Source organism: Pan troglodytes, chromosome 2 (genome assembly GCF_028858775.2).
Source record: "Pan troglodytes isolate AG18354 chromosome 2, NHGRI_mPanTro3-v2.0_pri, whole genome shotgun sequence".
In the NCBI taxonomy this organism is placed as follows: domain Eukaryota; kingdom Metazoa; phylum Chordata; class Mammalia; order Primates; family Hominidae; genus Pan; species Pan troglodytes.
Window position 1 is genome coordinate 13,152,324 of NC_086015.1, and position 27,590 is coordinate 13,179,913.

The 27,590-nt window shown below is 46.0% G+C and overlaps 1 protein-coding gene across 24 annotated transcripts in view; it reads right to left on the reverse strand.

Moving 5' to 3' along the window:
- SRGAP3 (SLIT-ROBO Rho GTPase activating protein 3) overlaps nucleotides 1-27,590 on the reverse strand; it is a 415,313-nt gene that overhangs the window by 131,901 nt on the left and 255,822 nt on the right. For all 24 annotated transcript variants that reach the window (XR_010155079.1, XR_010155083.1, XR_010155080.1 and 21 more), the window contains one exon: nucleotides 12,013-12,205. Coding sequence is in view for 14 of the 24 variants with exons in the window: in XM_016940386.4 (XP_016795875.1) it covers nucleotides 12,013-12,205 (193 nt within the window). In the remaining 10 variants the exon portion in view is untranslated. The remainder of the gene's footprint in view (nucleotides 1-12,012; nucleotides 12,206-27,590) is intronic.

A 27,590-nucleotide genomic window follows, 5' to 3' on the forward strand; every position in this document is an offset into this window, starting at 1 on the left:
TCCTCCTGGATGCCTCCCTGGCCACCCACACACCCTATGTCACACTATGTCATTGTCATTACAGCACTCCACACCTGATGCTTGTTGTGTTCTTTTCCTTTTTGCTTCTGGTCTTTGTCCCCTCTCTAGCTTATGTCTGTCCTACTCACCAGTGCTTCTCTGGTGCCCAGGCCAACCTGGACACACAGGCACTCTCAGAAAATATTTGTGAGTAGGTGAAAAGTGCCCCCTGAGCTCAGACTAGAAGGATGGGTAGGTTTTAACACAGCACAGCGATAAAGAAGAGCATTCCCAGAAATAAGCGTGAAGCCCTCATGGGCACGGGCATCATCTAGAACTGACAGAAAGTGAGTGTGGCCAGAGGGCAGACAGGGACTGGATGAGGGTCAGACAAGACTGAACATGTAGCACAGCCAGGGCCCTGAAGGACAAGACGTGCATGGGGCTGCGTACTAGTTTTCTAGGTGCTGTCACACAGGACCATAGCGTGGCTCAGACAACAGGTATGTGTTGTCTCACAGTCCTGGAGGCTGGAAGTCCGAGATCAAGGTGTCGGCAGGGTTTGTTCCTTCCAAGGACTGTGAAGGAGGATCTGTCCCAGGCCTCTCTCCTGGCTCCTGGTAGGTTGCTGGAGATCTTTGGTGTCCTTGGTGTAGACACAGCACCCCAATCTTTGCCTTCACCTTTCCAAGGCATTCTCCCTGTGTGTTGGTCTCTGTGCCCAAAGTTCCTTTTTTTGTAAAGATACACACCAGTCATGTCGGATTAGGGCCCTTCCCAATGACCTCATTTTTATCTGATTACTTCTATAAAGACCCTGTTTCCAAATAAGGTCACATTTTGAGGTACTGGAGTTTAGGACATCAGCATAGGAATTTTGAGGGGACACAGTTCCACCCTGATATGGTTTGGCTAGGTCCCCACCCAAATCTCATCTTGAATTGTAGTATAATCCCCACGTGTCATGGGTGGGACCAGGTGGAGATAACTGAATCATGGGGGGCGGTTCCCCCATGCTGTTCTCATGATAGTAAATGAGTTCTCACAAGATCTGTTGGTTTTATAAGGGGGTTCCCCCTTCACTGGGCACTCTTTCTCTCCCCTGCTGCCCTGTGAAGAGGTGCCTCCCATCATGATTGTAAGTTTCCTGAGGCCTCCCCAGCCATGCGAAATTGTGAGTCCATTAAACCCCTTTTCTTTATAAATTACTTTATAAATATTTACTTTATTATCCCCCACCCACCAGGAGTCCCCCGAGGAGTGTGAGGCTGCCATGCTGGGAGCCAGAGAGTGCAGTTCAGGGCCTGGCTCTGGCACTATTTGGCAGCCCTGAGACAGAGTCATCCTGAAGGGGACTAATTCCATCCATTGAGTCCCCTGGCCAAAGCAGGCTTTGCTTATCAGTTGGGGTGCTATCGAGTCAAGAGGCTGGGGTTCAAATGCCAATTCTGTCCCTCACCAACAAAGTGAACTTGGAAAGTTATTATAGTTAAACCTTCTCTTTCCTTATCTGTGAAACGAAGTGACGACTACCTCATAGTGGTGGCTGGAGGACTAAATGACACAACCCATGCTATTCTCTTGGTGGCAAACCCTGCACATAATAGTAATTTTTATTGTCATTACCATTATTACCACTAGCACCTCAATACGTTGTTGGGAAGATCTAAGGGCTGATGTACATAGACAAACAGCCTATGATAAGTGTTCTGAAACTATTGGTTTTTCTCCTCCGTTACTACTTTCTCCTTCTGCAGATTGTTATGTGAACTTCAATGCTCATTGCAAATGTCCCTGTGACTCCCCCTTCATCCCAGGGCAGAATGATTCACGGGCTCCCTGCTTCCTCTGCGATCCCTTTCCTCACACTGCAGCATGAGGGTACACGTTGGTGTCTGGTGTCCAGCAGCACCTCTGAGCTCCCCTTTGACTTTCTGGATGGATTCTTGGTATCAGAGCAAAAAACTCTGCCTCACTAGGCAATGCCTGGTCAACCTCAACTCTTTCCTTGCAAGCCCCTTTGCCTTGGTTTATCTGCCCACAGAATGGGTGGCACCGTGTGGCATGTGCAGCACTAGGCAGAGGAAAAGACCCCGATCCATGGCTTCCTGATTGTTTGGTGCCTGTGCTGTGCAGGTCGTTTAATCTTCTAAGCACCCCATACATCCACATCACCGTGAACCAAGTGCTCTACTGGATGTCTGATAGGCATCATCTCATTGCACCTTCATGGGAAATGTGGTCTGCAAAGAAGGGGCTATCTTTATCTTTCTAGGTGAAGACACTGAGTTTTCAAGAAATTAAGTCATTTGCCCAGATGGACACAGCTAGCACAGGTAAGTGGCAGACTAGCATTCCAATCTGGGTTTACCTGACTCCAAAATGCAAAACTGGGTCAGTTCTTTCACGGGTCAGCTGTGGGTCTGAAGTTACGGTTCACCCTGCCTTGCCTATCAGTTGGTCCCTTGCCTATCAGTTGGGGACGACAACACCTTCCTTGACTCCTTCAACTCTCACCAGGGTTCTTCGGAGGATTTAAGCAGCTAAGGGCTGAGGAAGGAGTTTGCAAAGTGTAAGGTGCTGTATAGTCTTTGAAAGTTATTATTATCCTATTTGCCTAATAGAATAGCATCAAAACTAAACCCGTACATATTACTGTTTGTGAAAATCTAATTTTTACATCTATTTTTCATTTCTAGTATAAAAATTAAATGATAGAAATGTATATATGCATATCAAAGTATATGCATGCATAAAGAAATCACGTCCTAGTTAATGCTTTGGTAGTTGCTGATTAGAGTCTCTGAGGATTCCAGGGAATTTGGTATGGGACCTGGGAAAGAGCCAGATGGAAAAACTGGAGAGATAAAGGAGCTACAGCCACTGCAAAATCCACTCTTCAGGCTGAGCCTCCTATGTTAAAATCCCTTCCCCTGATTTAAAAAAAAAAAAATTGTGGAGGATAAAGAAGGTAAAGATGAAAGATGCTCACTTTGCAGGAGGAACTGGAATGGGACTGAGAGTGATGTGATGCTGGCTTCAGGATCTTTGCCATTCCTGCACACCACCACACTTAATATCTCCCTGTTGATGTCTTTTTTTTAACTTAAATTTATTTACAAAGAACTTCCCTAGTTTCAGCTTTAAAAAAAACAGGATGGTTTGTTATAAATAGAAGGTAATCAAAAAACTAAATTCAACAAAAACCAAACAGTATATTCAATCTTGAGGTCTGTTCTCTATTTGCTAAAAAGGAGGTTGGAGGACATTAACAACACACTAGTACCAAACTGAGACTTTCTCCTCCAGGCTACCAGAAACCTTGAAAGAGAATTGAAAAGATAATTCAATATTTATGGTTCCTGTGTTATCAAGAATCCCCTTTCATTTTCATCATCCATATTACAGAAAGGACACCCTTAAAATACCCACCCTTTGTGTGTATACCTCTGTGCATTGGGAACTCACTACCTCCCCAGGCAGCCCTTTCACTGATGGACAGCTGTGGCTACTGGAACGTCCTTAAGGTTGAATTGAAGTTTGCTTCTCTGAAAATGCTATCCTCGGACATCATTTATCTCCTTTCGCAGCCACACAAAATAAGTCTATTTGTTAAATATATTTAAAGAAAGCATTTGGTAGTGTCTTGGTTAATTCAGCCATTCATTGAAAAAACTTTGATAAAGCATCAATTATATACCAGAGAGAGGGAGACTAGAAATGGTCCCTTGCCTTCAGGCAGCTGGCAGACTGAAGTGAGAGAACCAGATATAGGAACTGGATCACTCCTTGATAATCTGATGCAAGCCCCACACAACTCACATGGGAGGCGAGAGGAGCAGCTGACTGTAGACTTGGGATCAACCAACAGCAGGGGCTTCACCAAGAAGGCAAGCCCTAAGCTGGCCTCTGTGTAGGAGTTGACCAGGAGGATACTAGCAAACCCCTGATGCTCATCCAAGGAGGATATGGTCGACATGGATGGGTAATTCTCAAGAAGCTCAAAGCCAGCCCAGAAAGATGAGGGAACAAAGTCAGCAGCTAGATGCAGTTTTGCATTTTGCAGTCAGGTAAACAAAGATTGGAATCCTAGCTCTGCCACTCACCTGTGCTAGCTATGTCCCTCTAGGCAAATTATTTAATTTCTCGAAAACTCAGTGTCTTCACCTAGAAAGATAAAGATAGCCCCTTCTTCGCAGACCACATTTCCCATGAAGATGCAATGAGATGATGCCTATCAGACATCCAGTACAGCACTTGGTCCACGGTGATGTGGATGCGTGGGGTGCTTGGAAGAGTAAACGACCTGCACAGCACAGGCACCAAACAATCCGGAAAGATCCAGCTGGCACACGGTGCTGAGAGAACAGCAGGTCTGGAAAGTATGACCCCAGAAAGCCATTACTAGCTTGATACCAGTTGCAGTAATAGTAATAGCTGTGAATGGAGACACAAGCCCTACTGGAGGGCTTTCTCCATCTCCATCTCATTCTAAGCAAACATTTTAATTCTGACTCCTTTTCACATTTATATGCTCAATTTATATGCTACAAAAGTGATTCTCTGTTTAGGAATAGCCTGGAAGGCTAAGTCTAAATTACAGCATCTCTTTAGAGAACTGCTACATCTGTGAAAAAAATCCTGTGATGCTTTATCCCCGCTAAGAAGTGTTTTCTTGGAAATGAAGTTAGTTGTTCACAGGAATCCTCTCTCCCAACTGCTCTGTGAAGCTGAAAGATGCTCCAAACCTCCTTTGCACAGGATATCTGCATAGAATATTATTCCTTAACTAGCCAAGTGCCTCCCAGCACTTCCCAAATTCTGGCTTTTCCCAAATGTTTAAATCATATTTAAATAGAACTCCCTGCTGCTTTTTTCCCCAGCAGTTAAACTAGCAGCAACCAGCACTTAACCCTCTGCATGGAGCATTTTCATCAGGTACAGCTCCTGGAAGGTGAGGGGTATCAAAAACTGAGAAAGCTAGAATAGAAGGGGACTCTGTCACCCCAAACACAGGGCACTACTTGCATGGAGTATCACTACTACAGAGGGTAACCCCAGCGTTTGTCTAGAACAGAGATTTTCAAACTAGGTCTCAAGAAGTGCTAGTTTGTGAAATACTAATAAATATCATGGGGAGAGCCAGGTGCGGTGGTTCTGCCTATAATCACAGTGTTTTGGGTGGCTAAGGTAAGAGGATTGCTTGAGTCCAGAAGTTTAAGTCCAGCCTGGACAACATAGCAAGACCCCTGCCTCTACAAAAAAAATAATTAATTTTTTTTTTAAAGTTTCAGATGTGGTGGCATGTACCTGTAGTCCCAGTTACTCGGGAGGCTGAGGCAGGAGGATCACTTGAGCCCAGAAGTTTGAGACTGCAGTGAGCTGTGATCGCACCACTACATTCCAGCTTGGGCGACAGGGCGAGACTCTGTCTCAAAAATAAGTAAATATGTAAATAAATAAATAAATAAATAAATAAATAGGGAGAGGGAGTTCTGTGGTCAAATAGCTTTCAGAAAGAAGTCAACAGGCTTAATTATTACAAAAATCAGTCTTTCGTATCCTCCTTCTCCTCCTCCTCTTCCTCTCTCTCTCTCCCATTCAAACATCTCAAAGTATTGGTGTTTTAGAGAACATTTTCCTGGAGGAAGAAAAGGTCTCATTCCCAGGAAACATCTGTGTTCATGGAGCTGCCAAATTCATTTGGACAAGACCATCCACCTACGCCGAGAGGCAGGTTTGGGGGCCCCATATGTGCTGCCTGCTACACCAGAGTCCTGCTCAGGAAGGGCTCAGCTCCAGGCCTTCCAAAGGAAAAGCCAAGCTCAGGTTAGGCCTAGCTTGGAAAGGGCAGTGGATTATGGATTTGATGCTGGTGAAGAGGAGGGAAGGCCAGCACAGCCCAAAAGTGAGTTGAAAACCATTTATTCCCCAGAAAAACGTCAGACTGGCTCTTCAAAGTGAACTGCCAACAGACTCCCCCAGGGGGCTTGTTAAATGCAGATTGCCAGGCCCCCCCCAGAAGTTCTGATCCAGCAGGTCTCAGGAAATACCCCAGATCTTGCATTTCTAGCAGGTCCTCATGTGATGCCAATGCTGCTGCTCCCATTCCCCAAACAGGGAGACCATGGCACAGTCCACATTCTGTCCTTTCAGCAATACAGGACCCGTGACAGGCACATGAGCAAGTGACACTTCACCCAGATGGCCTCACTGAGCTAAGGCAGCCAGAAGACAAACATGCCCCCGTTCCCTGTCCTCCCTATGCAAATCTAACTACCACTTGCCTTTCATTCATTAGTTCATTAATCAACGACATTCAGTAACGACCAGGTGCCAGCCCTGTGAGAGGTGCCAGGGACCCCGGGTCAAGAGTCACCCTCTCTGCCATCTCGGAGCTTGCAGCCCAGTGGTTGTCCAAAGGAGGACAGACAAGTAAACAGACGATGACAATACAGGGCTGTAGCTCTTGCCTCACCCTCTTCCCCAAGTCCTTCCCATCTCAAGGCAGAAACAGGAGACATCCTTGTTTCCTCTCTTTTCCTCCATTCCTCTCTGAGAGGTTTCCTGGCATCTGATGGCTTCTCTCATCTGCTCTGTTCCCACCCAGGCCATCACTGTCCCTGCCTGGAGAGCTATACCCACATGCCCATGAGTGGGCTCCTCGGCTCCACCCTCCAACCCAGGTGGTCTTTTAAACATATAAATCACATCATGCAACTCCCTTCTTCCTACTCCCACACTCACCAGTTCCAGCCACTTGGCTTCCGTCCCCCTCCACTGCCGCACGTTGCTCCTTCTCATTTCTCAGGCCTCAGCTTAAACCACGCTTCCTCCAGACACCTTCCTGATCATGGTCCTAGCTTGGTGTGGGCTGCCAACCCTTTGACACTCCTCCAGTGATAGGAGGGCTTTATTTCCCCTTTCCTGAAGCTGAGCTAGGGCTGAGACAGCTTTGGCAAATAGCATCTGGGTGGGGAGTGATGCTATTCCAGCTCCAGGCCTAGCGGTTAAGAGGACTGCAGCTGCTGTCCTGCTCTCTGGAAGCCCCGAGCTACTGTCAGAAGTCTGATGTCTGGCTGAAGCAGGAGGCCCTGACACTACATGGAGAGGGAGACAGCCCAGCAGGGCCCAGCCTACTAGCCATCCCCATGGAGGAACCAGGCATGCGAGTAAAGCTCTCTGGGACTGTCCAGACCAGGCCCTCTGCTAGCTGAATATCACTGAGCCATCAATGCCACATACAGCAGAAAAATCACCCAGCTGAGCCCTGTCCAAATCTTTGATCCATTAAATCACAAGGTACACTAACTTTGGGGGCATTGCAGTTATACAGGAGAGATAACCAGAATACTCCATCGTGTATTTATTTCCATCATAGCAATCATTGGATTATAGCTGGTCTTTCTTTTAGCTGCTTTTTAATGTTTTATTCTTCATGGTAAATTTCACCACAGCAGGAACCAAGTCTATCTTGTTCACCACTGTAAACCCAGGGTCTGGCACATGGTAGGTGCTCAATAAAAATTGGTGGAATAAGCAAATAAGTACATCAGAGTACGACGGGCACACAGAGGGAGGCACCAGGTGGGAATCAGGGAAGCTTTTCAATAGAAGTGACATCTCGGTGCTGCAGGCTGATGGCACGCAGGTGCAGGGCTCAAAGGGCACAGCCATGGGATTGGGGCCTCCTCAGCCATACCAACTACCAGGCCTCCCCAAGCCGTGTTCTTGTCTCTCAGTATCTGGCAGCAGAAATCGCACCTCATTTATCTTTGTGTCTTCGGCACTGAGCACAGTCCAGGAAAATATGAGGTCTTCAATGCACACATTTCAAACAAATGAAGTCCCACATGGCTTCTTGGAGAGAGAAGCCTGAGTTGGAAGTCAAGAACCCTGGGTTTTCATGCTCGACAGCTCATTGCGTCCTCGTTAAAGTGAGCAGCTCAGCTTTTCTGTTGCTCAGTTTGCTTGACATAAAACCACTGATTCCCTCTCTACTTCCCTGGGTTGTCATCAGGTTTATAAGAGAGCAAGGATGTCAGAGTGCTTTGAAAGAGGTTTGTTAGAATTGGATATGTGTTGTAGAAAAGAAATATGGTGATATTTTTCTCTAAATGTTAACCTGTCCCAGGGAAACCTTCAGAACCATCATGTGGGCCTTTCTTTGGATCACGTGTCACAGGGAACTCAGCCCAGGTGAGACTAGCCCTGAACACGGCACAGTGCGTATTCCTGGGCAGCAGCACATTCTTCAATTGCCCAGGTAGGGAGGGAATGGCTGGGGCCTTAGGGAGACATGGCCCATGGAGCACAAGGAGGAGCAACAGACTCGGAGCCAAGGGACCTGAGTCCCCATCCCAGTTCTGCTCCTAATTTGCTGTAAAATCTTGGGCAAATCAGTTCCATCTCTGAGGCAAATCTTTCAGCCAAAGTGGACTAGATAGACCAAGTCAATCCTCTCCCTTCCTTCCTTCCTGTCTTCTTCCCTCCTTCCTCCCTCCCACCCATGCACACGCACCCCAGCTCTGCCAAGCATCTGACCCACCACAGTGGGAATAAAATGACAAGTCCTGGGCTCTGCCCTTAAGGCACTGAGGGGCTACTTGGCAGGTAGATGGACATTATTAAACCAAGAATCTTTACGATGGCGAGACAAGGCTTCTCAGAACAGCCCAGATGAAGGGAGCAGAGAGCAACACAGGTCCTGTGTGCTGGGCTCCAAGGAATAGGCAGCCCGAGGCCAGTCAGTGCCCCGGGGTCAAAGGGTGAGTCCAGCCTGCCCCTAGAGACTCCACTTCCAGAAGCAGAGACGGCTCTGCCATCACATTAGCATCGTGCAGAGGGCCCCCTCCAGCTGCACTGGCCTGGGCCGGCACCCTAATTAGACTTTCATAGTGTGTCAGGCAGCCTGCATGGCCCGGCTGCCAGCTGGGGCTCCCGTTCCGTCTGGTGGCCTCAGTTAATGAACCCATGAGGGGCTGGCCGAGCTCATTATAGGTGATACAAGGGAATAGGGTGCCCCCCCCCCCCCCATATCCACAATCCCTGCCTTTCTCCTCTCCCTATGTGCACACTGAGAATGGGAAGAGAGCTGATTCCTAATCAAGGGGAAGGAGCGGACAGGAGAGACGCTCCAGCCCTACCACATGGCCCTGTCTGCAGCTAGGGAGAGCCCAAGACTTGGTGGCTCCAGTGGCCGTTCAGCCAGAGTTGTGGGGTTCTGAGCCTATGTCTGCTGTGCCTGTGGTTCCAGGGAGGGTCCAGATGCCATGGCTACTCTCAAGCTGCACCTAGGCCCTTTCTTATCCCAGGCCAAGGAGGCAGAAAAGAGACGAAGGTTCAATTCTGTCTCTTTCCAATTGTGGGTTCATAGACATGTTTGGACAAGCTGCTTTCTCAGAGCTTCACCATCCTCATCTTTAAGATGGGGTAGTAATACCCACCTGGCACCAAAGTAAGTGCTCAGTTCGATACATTATCTTTGTTTTTATTCTTAAAAGACAAGGGAGAAATGATTCCAAAATGTGAGCAGTGGTTGTGAGCAGTGGGACTATGAATGATATTTTTCTCTTTTCTGTACTTTCTAAATTGTATACAATGAGCATTTTACCTTTGTTGTTTGAAAAAACACAATTTTTCTCCAAAAAAAAATCCAAAAAAAAATGAGATTATATGTGTGAAAGGGTCTAGACTGTGCCTGGGTGAATGTTATTAATAAAGGCTTCCTCCTGCAGCGGAAGTTTCAATAGAAGAGACTGGGTGGCCGGGTGCGGTGGCTCACACCTTTAATCCCAGCACTTTGGGAGGCCGAGGCGGGTGGATCATGAGGTCAGGAGATGGAGACCATCCTGGCTAACACGGTGAAACCCCGTCTCTACTAAAAATACAAAAAATTAGCTGGGCATGGTGGCGGGCACCTGTAGTCCCAGCTACTTGGGAGGCTGAGGCAGGAGAATTGCTTGAACCCGGGAGGCGGAGCTTGCAGTGAGCCGAGATCGCACCACTGCATTCCAGCCTGGGTGGCAGAGCAAGACTCCGTCTCAAAAAAAAAAAGAGAGAAGATAGGGTAGAAAAAGAAGCACGGTATTTGCAAATGTGTAATGCACCAATTTCTTATCCCCAAATGCCAAGAGAAGGCACATAAGTGAGTGTTCAAATGCTGTGGCACAGACTCAAGGAGGTGTTTAGGGGAGTTTAAAGGAAGAGAGCTCCCTGGCCAGAGTGGAATGCAAAAAATGTGGACAGGAAGGTGGACGCGACCCAAGTGTCCACCAACAGATGACCAAACAAACAAAATGTGGTCTATCTGCACCATATTATTCAGCCTGAAAAAGGAAGAACATTCTGACACAGGGATGAACTTTGAGGCATTATGCTAAGTGAAACTAGCCAGTCACAAAGAGACAAATATTGTATAATTGCACTTATATGACATATCTACAGCAGTCGAATTCATAAAGACATAAAGTAGAATGGCAGTTGCCGGCAGCTGGAAGGCGTGGCAGGGAATGGGGAGTTAGTGTTTAATGGGGATAGCATTTCAGTGGAGGAAGATGTAACAAGCACTGGAGCTGGATGGTGGCGATGGTTGCATAACAATGTGAATGTGTTTAGTGCCACTGAACTGTTCATTTAAAAATGATGAAAATGGTAAATTTTATATTATGTGTGCTTTGTCACAATTAAAATATATATATATACATGGAGAGGCCGGGTATGGTGGCTCACGTCTGTAATCCCAGCACTTTGGGAGGCTGAAGCAGGTGGATCACTTGATGTCAGGAGTTCAAGACCAGCCTGGCCAACATGGTGAAACCCCATCTGTACTAAAAATACAAAGATTAGTTGGGCGTGGTGGTGCACGTGGAATCTCAGCTACTCAGGAGGCTGAGGCAGGAGAATCTCTTGAACCCGGGAGTTGGAGATTGCAGTGAGCTGAGATCATGCCACTGCACTCCAACCTGGGTGACAGAGTGAGACTCTGTCTCAAAAAAAATATATATATATATATGTATATATATATGTGTGTGTGTGTGTGTGTGTGTATGTGTGTATATATGTATGTGTGTGTATACACAGAGAGAGAGAGAGAGAGAAACAGGACAGGACCCAGGGGAAGGGGGATCAGAATCAGGTCAGGTGAGATGAAGCAAGTCGCTGATCTCCTGGTGTTGAGGGCCACCAGCTGGAGAGATGACCCAAGGAGAAGGGAGAGTCCAGGAAGCATGGCTGAAGGAGAGACAGTGCTGGCCGGGGGACCTGCCAAGTGGAGCCCTGCATGGTTGACACAGTCCAAGTGAGATTTGCTGCTTCCTGCCTGCCTGTATTTAATGAGCTGAATCCAGGGAGTTCTAAGCACAGAAGGTTTTGTAGCTGGAGGATTCAGGGCCTGCCAAGTCAATGCCCAAGCAGATGGAGCCTCCATGATCTCAGAGCTTGGGGTATGAGAAATCAGGACACATGACAGTTTGTGCATCAAAAATAAGTAAATAAGGCAGGGAAAGAGCCGGGGCACTGAGGTCCTCCAGCGGAGCAAGGAAGAGGAATGTTTGAGCATCAATTCCATGGAGAAGAAACTCACTGAGCTAACAAAATTCAGAAGAAGCCTGGCTGACACCCAGATAAAGGACAACTGGATCGGGACAGGATGTCCTGAAGGGAGGTAGGGGTCTCATCAGGGCACAAATGGAGGCTAGCTCAGTGCCGGTGCTTGGTAGGATAATAATAACAGCAACAATTGATTGAGCACCTATTGTCTGTGACAAACACTCTTCTGGGTTGTTCATTTATTCCCTTCAGGAAACTTCTGCAGAGGAACTCTTTCTAGCTTCCCTTTACACATGAGGAAGACTGAGGCTTGGAGGTGTAAGTAACCTGCAGACCCAGGGCCCTGAAGGCACACCCTCTGCCTCCAATGAAGCTGGCTGGCCTCCTTTCTGCTTTGCCACCAACTGTCCGCCCACCCCAGTGCTGCCTCCCATCTCTGTGCACCCATACCCAACTTCTTACTTGAACTGGTGCTCCCGGGAGCTGCGGATTTTGGAGGAGAAGCGCTCAGCCAGCTTCTCCAGGCTGCGGGAGTACTCGAGCTCAATCTCAGCTTTCCGGCGGAAAAACTCCTGGAGGTCTTGAAGCAGCTGCAGTCGCGACTCTGATTGCTGCTCCAGACATTTGAACTGCTCCACCAGCTGCGTGCGGATCTCTGCGGGCACACAAGGGTAGGAGCATGAGACTGGTGGTGGGGACGGGGGCACTGGGGCCTGCTCTGCTGCTGGCCTGGGCCCTGCAATTCAGGCAGCTCCCTCCTAACACCATCCAGAGCCTCTCTGAGCCCAGCCAGAGCTCAGACCTTGCTTGGCAGAGCATTGGCACAAAGATTTCTCTCTTGCTCGTTTTTGCCATTGATCTAACCAAAAGTTTCCAAAACTTGAATCACTGCATGTCACCACCACGATTTTTGCCATATTTACACGCCCCAAGCATTCTTATTTCTTCCACATGATCTAGTAAATTGACTCACCTTTCTTACGGAGATGATCTTGCTTAAAATGCAAAGGTTTCTATCAATACAGTAAAGTGAAACACTAGGACCCCTTGCAGCCTGGGATGTAGGAAATAATTCAATGAAAACAAAAGTATTGTAAAATTCTATCTAGAGACAATTGTTTACCAAAGGCTCTAAGCCTAAGCTGCTGGCTCTTTATCAACCAAAGGAAAACGGCAGTGTGACTTTCTCCATGTGTAGTCAGGACTGAGAGAGGGCTGAGAAGGGCATGCTTTTCCCTCTTGGGTTTCAGTGTTATTTAAGGCCACATCTGTGTCCTGCTTTAAATCACCTTGAATTCCATGTATGAACCTCTCAGATATCACACTTCAGAAAATACTGATTGCTCAAACCAGGTCTACGCAACCAGGGCAACAATTCAAAAGCTGGAAGCTGGAGTTAAAAATCACAGCTGAATGCCAATAACCACATCCATTCTTGTCTTCAAGCCTGTAGGGTTGTCACCGCCACTGCCCCCAGGCATAGATTCTTTCCAGGCCATCCCAAGAGCTGCTCAACAGATCAGTCTCCAAAGCACTCTGCTCACACCAGCAACCTGCTCAAAAATACCCTACGGCACCCCTCTGCCTGAGTATTAAGTCCAACTCCTCAGCATGAAATTCAAGACCATCCACCAAGCAGTCCCAAATTTTATTTCTCAGGACTTTACCCCAATGGACTCTCCAAACCATTCAAGCTAGTCCTTGGAATATCAGATCTCACCTGCCTAAATGTGTGCCCCGTCTGAAATGGTGGCCAGTGTCATTTCAGCATCCTTCAGAGAAGTGGACTTCAAACTGGGGCAGAACTACTCTGGGGTACACAAAGACACCCCACAGGGTATGCAAGCTGAGGTAGAAGGGAATCAACCTGAGATCCTCCACATCCATTCCCACTGCCTGACAACGTGCCTCAGTCTAGATGCACGGCCCCTCTCCTTTCCTACCTCCCCTCTTCACAATGCTCCTGTTCTCTCTTTACAGGAAAAAGAGCAACTGCTCACTCGTCCAGAATCTATGATGCAGTGTCCCAAAATGTCGAGACATCTGGGTGTCAAAAGGAAAAACAGACCATTTAAAATGTTCATGTTGGCCAGGCATGGTGGCTCACGCCTTTAATCCCAGCACTTTGGGAGGCCGAGGCGGGTGGATCACGAGGTCAGGAGATGGAGACCATCCTGGCTGACACAGTGAAACCCCGTCTCTACTAAAAATACAAAAATTAGCCAGGCATGGTGGCAGGCGCCTGGAGTCCCAGCTACTCTGGAGGCTGGGGCAGGAGAATCACTTGAACCCAGAAGGTGGAGGTTGCACGCCATTGCACTCCAGCCTGGGCAACAGAGCAAGACCCTGTCTCAAAAACTAACTAACTAACTAACTAACTAAATAATGTAAAATGTTCATGTTACACATGTTCTCAGTTATAAGTAGGACCTAAATAATGTGTGCACTTGGATGTACAGTGTGGAATGGTAGAGAACAGAGACTCAGAAGGGTGAGGGGGTGGGAGGGAGGCGGATAATGAGAAATTACTTAATGGGTGTAATGTACATTATTTGTGTCATGGGTACCCAAAAAGCCCTGGCTTCACCACCACACAATCTATGCATGTAACAAAATTACACTTGTACTCCATAAATTTATACATAAATAAATACATGTACAAAGTTATATTCTCTTCAAATAATAAAAAGTGTTTTTAAAAAGTTGATATTTGGAAATCTTCCTTTAATCAAGGGATCATAAACACTTGCTACTCAAAGTGTGGTCCATGAGACTCACGTCTGTCATCACAGCACTTTGAGAGGCTGAGGCAGGAGAATCACTTGAGGCCAGGAGCTCAAGACCAGCCTGGGAAACATAGGGAGACCTCGTCTCTATAAAAACTTAAAAAAAAAAAAAAGTTTTAAATTAGCCAGGTGTGGTGGCATGGGCTTGTGTTCCCAGCTACTCAGGAGGCTGAGGCAGAAGTATTGCTTGAGCCCAGGAGGTCCAGGCTGCAGTGAGCTATGATTGTGCCACTGCACTCCAGCCTATATGACAAAGCAAGACTCTGTCTCAAAAAAATTAAAACGTGGTCCATGGACCAGCAGCATCAGCACCACCAATGGGCTTGTTAGAAATACAGAGGCCTAGGCAATATAACAAGACCTCATGCCTAGTAAAATTTTTTTGTTTGTTTTGTGTTTTGAGACGGAGTCTCGCTCTGTCACCAGGGTGGAGTGCAGCGGCCCGATCTCCACTCACTGCAACCTCCGCCTCCTGGGTTCAAGCGATCCTCCTGCCTCAGTCTCTAGAGTAGCTGGGACGACAGGCACGCACCACCACACCCAGCTAGTTTTTTGTATTTTTAGTAGAGACGAGGTTTCATTATGTTGGCCAGGACGGTCTTGATCTCTTGACCTCATGATCCACCCGCCTTGGCCTCCCAAAGTGCTGGGATTACAGGTGTGAGCCACTGCACCCGGCCTAGTGAAAATTTTTAAAAGTAATTAGCTGGGCGTTGTGGCACATGCCTCTAGTCCCAGCTACTTGGGAGGCTGAGGTGGGAGGACTGCTTTAGCCCAGGAGTTCAAAGCTTCAGTGAGCCATGACCATACCATGATGCTTAGAGGGAGCTCCTGTAATGAAAAGAAAAGAACAGGTGAGGAGAGAGGAGGGGAGGGGAGGGGAGGGGAAGGAGAAGAAATACAGAATCGTCCAAACTCATCAAGATGCATTAATTAAATGTGCTCATTTTGGGGGCATTTCAATTATACCTTAATAAAGCTAAAAAAAAAAATTCAGAATAAAGTCTCAGGCCCCAGCCCATACCATCCAAACCAGAATCTGCATTTTATCAAGATCTCCCAAGGTGGCCCTTGTACACCTTAAAGTTTGATAAGCACTGCCATCAACCATCCCGCCCATCTCATTATGAGAAGCATTTCCCATACAAAGTTATGCTTTAATGATTTATCAAATGTGTAAAATAATGTTATTTTGATAAATTGTGTATTACTGATCACTGCAATGATACATAAATCAATATAAAAGGAAGATCCTTAGAGTTCAAAGGAAAAAATTAAAATGTCCATTTCAGCTTACATAAGTAGAGTTTTTAAAAAGATGATAATCTTAAAACTTTCAAGCATAAAATATGTTAAGATTAAATTTTATGAAGCAAGTGAAAGGGAATTAGGAGTTCAAGAAGGTAAAGAAAGGAGCAGTGTAAAACATTTGACTTGTTCAGGTAACTTTGATGGATGATTGTAGAAACCAATGTATTATGGTATTTATCCTATGACCAGGCAATTTCACTGATGGATACATACACAAAAGAAATCAGTGCTTATGATCACCAAAAAATATATACAAGAATACTTTTAGTATCTTTATAGCCAAATATTAGAAATAACCCAAAATGTCTAGTAAGAATAGAATGGATTTTTTGAATGTGAGATATTCATTGAGTGGAATGATATACAATAATGAAAAAGGAATGCTACTGCTCCCAACAGCAACATGTTTGAAATCCACAGATCTTGTGTTTATTGAAAGAAGCCAGAACGAATGAGGTTGTGCAAAACTAGTTTATGGTGATAGAGGTCGGAAAAGTGGTCACGTTTGACGGGTATTGATGGAGAGAGGGAACAAGCATGGCTTCTGAATACTGGAGATGTTCCACACCTTGGTGAGGGTGGAAGGGACACTGATAAAAATTAACTGAGCTGCTCACTTAAGATCTGTGCATTCTACTACATCAAAGTGAGGCTTCAATAAAAAGACAAAATTAAAAATTGCTATGTTAGTTTCTATTTGATACATTTTAAAAATTTTTTTGTAGAGACAGGCCTCTCTATGTTACCCAGGCTGGTCTTCAACTCTTGGGCTCAAGCAATCCTCCTGCCTTGGCCTTCTAAGTAGCTGGGACTAAAGAGGTAAGCCACCCCGCCCATCCCTCCCCACAACATTTTGATACAGTTTTAAGAGAGTGGTATTATACATAATGTTACTCTAAAATGTGAATATTTAAAACATGGCCAAAATTATATTCTTTGTAACTAATCAAACTTAGAATAAAATATTTTATTTTATTTAGTGCAAATTAAAGAATGAGACATTTTAGATGTCAACTTAAAATGTGTGAAGCAGAAGAGATATTTTTCTTTCCAAAGTTCATGTAGAGGGTAGGTAAGCAAAAAAAAAAAAAAAAAAAAAGTTGAAAACCACTGCTTCAGAGCCCACATAAAGCACTGCTCCTCCCAGGAAGGCCTGGGCTGCCAGCCTGGTGACCCTCTTTTGAACTCCCATGGCACGTACAGTAAATCTCAGATTGCCTAGTGCTGTTTGGGTTTTTTTGTTAGTTTTCATTCTTTCATGCATGCCATCTCTGCCTTATCTCCTCAAATGAAATTTAAGCTCTGAGGGCAGATTCTCCCAGCACATAATAGGTCATCAGGATATCAATATCTGTATAGCAAATTACGATTTCCCTTTTTTTTTTTTTTTTTTTTTTGAGACAGAGTCTTGCTCTGTCGCCCAGGCTGGAGTGCAGTGGGGCCATCTCAACTCACTGCAACCTCCATCTCCCAGGTTCAAGGGATTCTCCTTCTTCAGCCTCCCAAGTAGCTGGGATTATAGGCACCGGCCACCACACCTGACTAATTTTTGTATTTTTAGTAGAGACAGGGTTTTACCATGTTAGCCAGGCTGGTGTCGAACTCCCGACCTCAGATGATCTGCCCACCTCGGCCTCCCAAAGTGCTGGGATTACAAGCATGAGCCACCACGCCCAGCCTACTATTTCCCTTTAGAAAGCGCTCTTTACCAAGTATATTAAGTGTTGTGATTATGGAAGCCTCAGCTCACACACACAAACACACACACACAAACATATGGCACACACATTCACACCACAAATACATACAAAACACACAACACATACCACACACAACACCACTCACCCCCCACACATACATACATTCAACGTGGATGTATAATAATGAAGAAACCAAGGCTTTATGTAAACCAAGATGAGGGACTCATCCAAGGTCACACGTCGTTCTCTGAACTCTAACAAACTACACAGGTCCCCTCTTAGATGGTCTACCTGTTGAACTGAACTGTATTGAGGTGCCTCACTCCCACAAGACCAAACCTTGTCATATCAACACACAGTCATGAAAATATAACTATGCAGTGAGTGCTACTAGTGTTTCTCCACTTTTTCCCCATAGACAAGGAAGTAGCAGCTCAGGAGGAAGTCGCTAGCCTGTGCTCCTAACAGCTGGTTCAGAGCAGAGCCAGCAATCAAACCCAGGTCCCTCAGAAGCTCACCATAATGCCCTTGACATGATGCTAGACCGAGGCCCCTACAGGAACTTCTTGGTCTGCATTCCATGAATTATCCTTGTTTTCCATATTAAAACAAAACAAACACAAAAGACACTTTTAATCCCTCTGTATTCAACCTCTTGCATTCTTTTTGTAGCAAGATGGTGATCTAAAGAGATATTATTTATTAGAAAAGCTGCAGCCACAGCCTTCCTCATTACAGAGCATTATCAGGAGACGACATTCTCATATTTTAGAGGAAAAGCTCATAAATCACATTGTGATGACAGCAGACGATTTGGAAGGAGCAGAGCAGCCTCCCCCAGTTCACACAACCAGCTGGAGCCTCCCAGGCTGGGCTGTGCATGGAACCCTCCAGCAGTTTGCCGGGCTAAAAATCAAGTCCTTCTTGCAGGAAATGGCCCTGGCAGAGCATCCTCTGCAGCCTGCCCTGATCTGGAACCCTGAGGGCATTTGATTACCCATCTCGTTATTTCTAATTCCCATCCGAGTTGCTGCTAGGAGCCTACGAGCTGGCACAGATTTGGGTTTTCTCCTTGAAGATTTCAAAGAGAGAAAAATAAAATAAAATAAAATAAAACAGAATTGTTCCCAAGGCACAGACTTCATTCAGCAGACGTTTCCCCCCCGGGGGACAGTTCCAGCCATAACACAGCGCTGAGTGGCAGAAAAATTAAAAGGGGGATGTGGCAACGAGGGAAAGGGGTTGGAAAGTGGGACAGGCTTTGAACTCAACACCTGAAAGCTGAAGATGACCTCACTGCGCGGTGCAGTCTCTTGGTTTTATAGACAGGGGCATGAGGCCCAGAGAAGGGGAAGATCTAATTCTTTTTTTTTGAGACGGAGTCTCACTCTGTCACCCAGGCCGGAGTGCAGTGGTGCGATCTCAGCTCACTGCAACCTCTGCCTTCCCAGTTCAAGTGATTCTCCCACCTCAGCTTCCCAAGTAGCTGGGGACTACAGGTGCACACCACCACGCCCAGCTAATATTTTTGTATTTTTAGTAGAAACGGGGTTTCACCATGTTGGCCAGGATGGTCTTGAACCCCTGACCTCAAGTAATCCACCTGCCTCGGCCTCCCAAAGTGCTGGGATTACAGGCATAAGCCACTGCACCCGGCTGTAAGAACTAATTCTTCAATCCAGGTCTCCTAAAGCACCAATCTCCCTGTGTCACCCTCCTGATAAAATTCTCCATGCTTCCCCATTGCTTATAGGATCAAAGCCAAACTCCTCTGACATTCAAAGTCCAAGAATGCACAGCCTGCCTACCCATCCCCATAACACTCCTGCTCACTCTCCAAGCAACAGTCTCACTAAAGATCACTTTGCATGCACCCAGGCTGCCACCTATGGCAAACAGCCCGTGTGACCCACCGTATGGAGAGCAAGATTCCTCATACTCCCCACTGCCCCTCACAACCACAACCTCACCAGCAATAGTAGAAAGACTCTTCAGATCAGTCTTTTTTTTAAATTAATGGGCTATTTTTAGAGCCATTTTAGGTTTACCAAAAAATTGACCAGAAAGTACAGAGAGTTCCCATATATCCCCTCTCCCCTGCACAGTTTCTCCGATTATTAACATCTTGCATTCCATAGTGCATTTATTGCAATTGAAGAGCCAATACTGCCACATCAAAGTCTGTCACTTACATTACGGCTCGCCCTTTGTGTTGTACATTCTCTGGGTTTTGACAAACGTCTAATGTCATGTGTCCACCATTACAGTATCATACAGAATAGTGTTGCCACCCTAAAAATCCTTGTGCTCCACCTATTTCTCCCCTTATTCTTCCCTCTCACTTACCCCAACCCTTGGCAAACCCTAATCTTCTTACCGTCTCTATAGTTTTGCCTTTCCCAGCATGTTATACAGCTGGAATCATAAAGTATGTAGACTTTTTAGAGTGGCTTCTTTCACCTAGCAATATGCATGTAGGGTTCTTCCATGTCTTTTTGTGGCTTTGTAGCTCCTTTTTATCACCAAATAATATTCTGTGCTACGGAATAATGTTGACAGACTGTTTATTCATTCCCCTATTTAAAGACATGTTTGTTGCTAATTATGAATAAAGCTGTTATGAACATCTGTATGCAGGTTTTTGTGTGGACATGTTTTCAACTCATTTGGGTAAATATCCTTTTTGAAATCAATAGACTTTATTTTTATAGCAGTTTTAGGCTTATTGAAAAAAAGGAATTACATTTTTAAATAGGAAATATAGGGATGTTTTTTAATATTACATACACAACTGAAAAGGTAGAAAGGGTATATAAAGTTTTACTCCCACCTCTGTCTATCAACCACCTAGTTCCCCTCTCGCAAAACAACCAAACTACCATGATCATGTGCATCATTCCAGAAATAATGGCATATATATAAAACATATTATATATGTTATATATGTCATATTATTTATATTATATGATATATTATATATATCTATATATAAGAGAGAATATCTATATATAGAATTTACATATATAGAATGTTAAATATATTATTTCCTCTGTTTTTATACATGTTAGAGCATATCATTCACAGTGTTCTGTACCTTATCTTTTTCTTCTAATAATACATCCTGGAGGCCGGGCACAGTGGCTCACGCCTGTAATCCCAACACTTGGGGAGGCCGAAGCAGGTGGATCACTTGAGGTCAGGAGTTTGAGACCAGCCTGGCCAACATAGCGATACCCTATCTCTACTAGAAAATACAAAAACTTATCTGGGCATGGTGGCGCACACCTGTAATCCCAGCTAATTGTTAGGCTGAAGCGGAAGAATTGCTTGAATCTGGGAGGTGGAGGTTGCAGTGAACTGAGATTGTACCACTGCACTCCAGCCTGGGCAACAGAGCAAGACTCTATCTAAAAAAAACTAATAATAATACATCATGGAGATCAGTCCAAATCAATATATAAAGAACTTCCTCATTCCTTTTACAGCACGCTAGAATTCCACTGTAAGTTTTTTTTAGCCAGTCTCTTTTGCTGAACATTTAGGTTGTTTATAATCTTTTACTATCATCAACAATGCTGGAATGAATAATCATACACAGGCTTCATTCTGCACATGTGCAGGAATATCATCTATATAATAAGTTTTTAAAGCAACATCACATAAGGATATCAAGACTGCTAAACTGCCCTCTCCTGAAATTTTACCAGTTTATACTACGATGAAAACTTTAGGACAAAGCAGGAACTATTTAGAAGCAGACATGCTGGGATTTGCTCCAAAATAGCCTCAGGTTTGGAGACGGGGAGTGGTAGGGTTTTAAGTAAAATAAGACTGGCCTTGAGTTAATCATTAAAGTTTAGTTTAGCGCTAGATATCAGGAAGGGGCTTATTATACTATTCTCTCTACTTTTGGAATGTTTGAAATTTTTCATCATAAAAAAGGGAGAAAAAGCAGATAAAGCCAATGCAAATCCTGCACCTCTGGTTAACAGGTCTGATCCATTAGGAATGCCAGCAACTTGCCCTTGGAGGCCTCTGCCCCTTGCCTGCACCCTTGGAGGCCTCTGCCCCTTGCCTGCAGATGGCTTTCCTGGGTTAGTAAGAGACGCCAGAGTATGACAGCAAAGAGCAATTTTAAATGTAGCTTCCCAGACCCCACCCAATTCCAACCTTTGGACCCTGTCCTGAAAACACAGTAACTGTTCTGGCACCTCCTGGGATGGGGAGGCACCACTTACAGTCTGCATACATCCTGAAAACCAAGATCAAGGGAGCACTTGCCCCCTCTGCTCCACAGGGGCAGCTGGTACCTTCCCGGTGTAAATTTTTAGGAGCCGATAAAGATGAACCACCTGGTATGTTACAGCCAACAACATCTCATCACATCTACACGCAATCACATCTGATTATCACGACATCCTATGAGGCTGGTAGTATTGCCACTCCTCTTCTATGGATGAAGCAATTGAGATTCAGGGAGGGGAAATGGCTTGCCCAAGACCACCAAGAAAGTGGCAAAGCCAGGGCTGAAACCGAGAGTAAAGGGCAGACAGGAACTAACATCACCCAAGGTCCAGCTCAGGGAACTTTCTGTGGCAGTCCTGCTGCCTCCTTTCAAGGATCATGTCCTGTTGTACCTCCTGTCTCCACTCTCAATGGTCATCTTTGTGCCATCCACACAGAGCACCAGTCTGGGTGTCATTATATGCATCCCAGTGCATCCTGACCCTGACCTCAGGCCCTCCTCTGAGGAGAGAAATCTCAGCTTCATAGCACAATGTAGCGGGCTCTGGGTTCACCTGCCCGGTGGTTCAAATCCTGGCCCTGCCACATGCTCAGGTGGGCAACCTGAGACTCAGTTTCCTCTGTCAAATGGGGATGATAATAATCTCTACCTCATATTGTTGTGAGAATGGTATGTGTTAATGCAAAGGAAGTTCCTGGCATAGTGCTTTCCATATATTGGTACCATATTGTCCAACACAGTCGCCACTAGCCACATGTGGCTATTTGCATTTAATTAAAATAAAAAACTCATTCCTCTGTTGCACTTGCCACATTTCAAGTGTTAAACCATCCTGGACAGTGCAGAATATTTCCATCATTGCAGAAACTTCCACTGGACAGCACTGCGTCAGAGGCTTTATAAAGTTAAGCTATGATTATCATTTATTATAACTTCTTTCTGTGGCCATTTCTCATCTCCTTAAATGGAAAATATGGTCCTGAAAGGCAGGGATGGCACTATGTTTTATTACTCCGAATTTGCGCACGACCTCTCCAACAAGAGCAGTGTAATGGAGTCTTCCAAACCCTCCCCTCAAGAAAACATGATGATGGAGACTCACTCTCCTTGCTCCCAGCCCAAAACCCAGCATCCTGGTGGGGTCCCTTGCCCTCCAACTCCAGCCCTAGCGGAGATGATGTGGCCCAGTGGATAGACCAAGCAGAGCCTGGACTCTGGAGCCACTCTTACAGGGTTGATTACTGTCTCTGCCGGATCTGCATTGTGAAGCCTTGGGCAGTCAACTCAGTATCTTCTCTGAGCTGTCTTCGGATTTGTAAAAGGCAAGTAACTATTCTTATCTTGCAGGGTTGTTGCCAGGATCAGACTGGAAATAATGCACATGATGTGCCAGGCACCTGGTGGACCCTCGGCGAATAGCATCTATACAGAGGTGGCATGGCGCAGCGGAAGGGCATGCGCTCACAAGCTCACAAGCTCTGAGGACAGTCAGCCTAGGCTCCAAATCTGGTTTTCTCCACTTTGGGGAAGTGGCTTCAGCCTGGTCTCTGTTTTCTCATCTGTAAAATAGGGAATAATACCTTCCCCGCTGGGGTTGTTAAAAGGGTGAGGGGTGGTATGCGTGTGGTGCCTGGGGCACTGCAGGGACGCAATAAATGAGCCATGGCGGCTGCTGTAGTCATGGACCGTGAGCACCAGGCACGCTGGGCACCGAGCTAAGTGTTTCCCAGGCGCCATCTCGCGCCCCGCGTCCACAGTCCCACAAGGAGGGCTGTGTCACCAGCCACCTTCTTCCAGCCTCTCTGTGCTGGTTCCCCTTCCCCGCCCGCCCTCCTCGCAGGCCTGGCCCACGTTTCGCTCCTTCTCTAGGCCCTGCACAAAAGACTCGTGCGCGGCCCGGACACGGGCTCCCCATTGCCGCCCTTCTCCTAGCCTCCTGTACACCGAGAGGCGGCTTCCGGGACGGCCCCGAGGGTCCCCGGGATCCGTGCGCCTAGCGCCGGGGGTGGGGGCAGCAGATGCGGGGCCGGGGTCAGCCGCCGCGCGCCGTTGCCACGGCAACCGTCGCTGGGACCCCCCCCCCCCCCACCGAGCGCCCCGCCCCGCCCCGCGCGCCACGTGCAGCAGCCGGGGTGGCTGAGAGCGGGCTCCTAAGCCGTCTCTTCGGATTCCTTCTTCGCAGACGCGAGCAAGCTCCTGGCACCCTGTAGTCTCTCCCTCTCCCCTTCCTGTATTCGGCCAACGACCGACATCAGGCCATTCTTTATTAACCTTTATCAAGCCAGGCCGGTCAGCGGCCATCCTCAATTATTAAATAATATCACGTTAGAGGAGGCAGTGGGTGTCACGCCCTTTTACAGATGAGGAAATTGAGGCCCAAGAGAAGGGAAAGGGGCTGCCTGAATCACAGGATTGGAACCTGGGCCTGCCTGACGCCAGAGTCCACCAGAGACTCCGCCAGGCGCTTCCTGGGTCTATCCCTGATCCCCACGGTTCCTGCGGAGTCTGCCCCTGATCAATAGGCCTTTTGGGTTCTGCAGTGCCAAAAGCTGGATCTGGGATCAGACTTGGCTGAGTTCAGAGCCTGACCTTGACGCTGGCTAGCTGTGTGACCTTCAGCAAGTCAGTTAACCTCTCTGGGCCTTGGTTTTCCCATCTGCAGGATGGAGGAAGTAAGAGCAGACATTTTGGAGCTGGGTGCTTCCCCGAATTGTCTCCTTGAACCTATGCTACAGCCTTAGGAGGAAGTTACTACTATTATCCCGTTTTGCAGAGGAGGAGACTGAGCCACAGAGAGGTGAAATGACATGCCTAATTTCATGTAAATATTAAGAAATCTGTTGGCCCCAAATCTTATACCACGTTGCCAGAGAGATGAGTGCCTGCCATATGTACTATACCAAGTGAGCCAGGTTTTTACGCTGTGTCTTTCGCCACCTCACGATTATTCAGGGTAGTAAAGGCCAGGCTTAGAACAGAGAATCAAAGCATATCAACTCCGAAGGCTTCCCTGAAGCAAATTTTATCTGCTTGCAGCTTTCTAGGGGATGGGGGAACACATATGCTGGGAAGGCAGTGCTGGGTGAAATGACTGGCATCTCCCACACTGATTCTCACCACTACCAGCTCCTCCAAAAAGGAAGCACAGTATATTGGCTAGTATTTTGAAATAAATAAGAGTTATTTAATAATGATGATGCTATCAACCAGGAAAATTTTCTTCTATGTAAGAGGAAATGATAAGGTCCCCAACACACTAGGGAATTAGCATTGGATATACATGCATGGCTGAAGAAATTAAAGAAAGGAGTCCCACTTCCCACAGTGGTCTGAAAGCAGAAATCCAGCTCTGCAGCCCCCTGACCACCCCTACCTAGAGTGCTAAACCAGTGCCCCTGAATAGGAAGCAGGCAGCAGAAAGCAGAATGGGAGGGAGAGAGGGTTTTCCCATAGCATCTGTGCTGTGTCCAAATAATAGCCATTCCTTCCCATGAAGAAGTCAGACAGAAGCTGCCTCCACACCTTCCAGATGTTCAGTGAAATGCAAAGAACAGCCAGAGTGAGGCCACGCCTCCTCCTACCAGAGGCTCTGAGTTAAAGCTGGCTGGGTGTGATCAATTTCAACACGAGATTAATATTCACGGTTTTGCTGCCCAATGGTCCCTGAAGAATCAGATCCATTTAAATGAGAAGAGATCAGGATTCATTAATGCTGAATTTCCAGCTGCGTCCTCTGACTGATGATGTTTCTCTTTATGTTTTTAATCATACTTTCCTCCCAGAGCTAAAATAGAAGTCAGAGAACTGGGGGCCTGCTGGAAACATCTAAATCTTTCCCAAACTTCACAGCCATCTTTACAATGTGCCCCTTCTAAAAACTACCTGCTGTATATTTGTCTAATATATTTCTTTAAATCATCTTACTTTTTACCTGGGATGCTTTATGGTACCACCATAAATGGAACCCCCCCCCTACAAAAAATGTGCCACTAATGGAATGTAACTATAAAAATAAACACAATGAACACAACATAATGTTATTAAATTCTACCTAGATTCTGTAGTCTGAGACCTGATTTTTTAATATAAAAGGAGTTTAGCAAGTATTCAAGCAAGGGTTGAAGACATGCTAGCACCTAAGAGCAACTTTCTCATTGAGGTAATCAAAAAGGTTGAAGGCAGGAAGGGTTGAAGGAGGACTAAAAAGAAAATAACTATCTGTTGTTGTGAGTTATGTTACTTAGTTCTGTCTCTGCGGACCACCTAAAATCATCCTGTATATATACAGATTGAACATCCCTGATCCGAAAATCTGAAATCCAAAATCCAAACTTTTTGAGCACTCACATGATGCCACAAGTGGAAAATCCCACACGTGACCTCACAGGACAGGTCACGGTCGAAACTTAGATACACAACGCACAGTTTCTTTAAAAGACTGTATGAAATTACCTTCAGGCTATGTGTAAAAGGTGTATATGAAACAAATGAATTTCAGGTTTAGACTTGGGCCCCATCTCCAAGATGTCTTATTATGAATAGGCAAATATTACAAAATCCAAAAACTCCAAAATTTGAAACACTCCTGGTCCCAAGCATTTCAGATAAGGAATACTCAACCTGTACCATCAGTAGTGCTCATGCCTCAACTTCAAGAAACAGTGATTGGCCCAACCTCTTAATTCACAAGAGGAGAAACTGAGGAACAGAGACCCACACCCCAAAGCTGTACCAGCACCTGTGTCTCCCAGCTGCTTGGCCAGTGCTCAACCCTTTTGTCCATAGTTCTTCATTTGCAAATCCTTTCTGCCCTGTTGTTACAAAAGGCAGCTGGCACAGCACCAGTGCCTGCCACCAAGTTGGTTCCTCACAAATCTTTTTAAATGAATAAATGAAATGTTGTATGTGTTAGGCTGAATAATGACCCCCAAAAGACATCCAGCTCCTAATCCCTGGAACCTGTGAATGTTACCTTCAATGGCAAAAAAGGACGTTGCAGATGTGATTAAAATTAAGGATCTTGAGGAGATTATCGTGGATCATCAGGGTGGACCCTAATGCAATTACAAGTGTCCTTACAGGAGAGAGAGGGGAAAAAAAAGGAGATTTGTCACAGAAGAGGAGGAGGCAGTGTGACCATAGAGGCAGAGATTGCAGTGACGCAACCACAAGCCAAGGAATGCTGGTAGCCACCAGAAACTGGAAGAGACAAGGGACAGGTCCTCCCCTAGAGCCGCTGGAGGGAGTGTGGCTCTGGCCACACCTTGATTTTGGATTGGTGAAGCTGATTGCAGACTCCTTGCTTCCAGAACTGTGAGAGAATAAATGTGTGTTGTTTTAAGTCAGCAAGTATGTGGCAATTTGCTACAGCAGCTATCGGAAACTAATATAATGTACATTGCGCCACTCTGAAAGCTCTGAAGAATTACAGAGTACAGTCTAAAGCTATGAAGAATATGGAGTATCGTCTAAAAGGGGAATGGTATTGAATATAAGATGACCAGAAGAAGGAAGGACAATGTGTTGTAGAGGAGTCAGCTGAGGCCTCATGAAGCAAGATTTGCATGATCTAGACCAGCAGAGAGAAGGAGAGGGGTACTCTATCATACACCACCACATCAAGCATTTAATGATCACCTACTATGTCTGTGTTAGAGGGCAGCAAGAGTGATAAAAATACATATGCAACAGCATACTTGCCCTCAAGGAAATCCCAATGTAGTGCAATGGTACGGCATGCTTAAGTGAAAAAATAATTAGCAGTATGAAATGGAATAATTCTCCTTCTAGGCTCAGAGGCATACACACACACACACACACACACACACACATACATACATACACAAATGTATGTGCAGGGAGACTTATCACAGCATTGTCTATAGAAGTGAAAACTGGGATACGGCATAACTATGGAGCAGCAGAGGATTGGTTAAATAATTCTGGCACATTCACGCAATAAACTCCTATGTGGTGTAAGATTCATGTTGCATACAA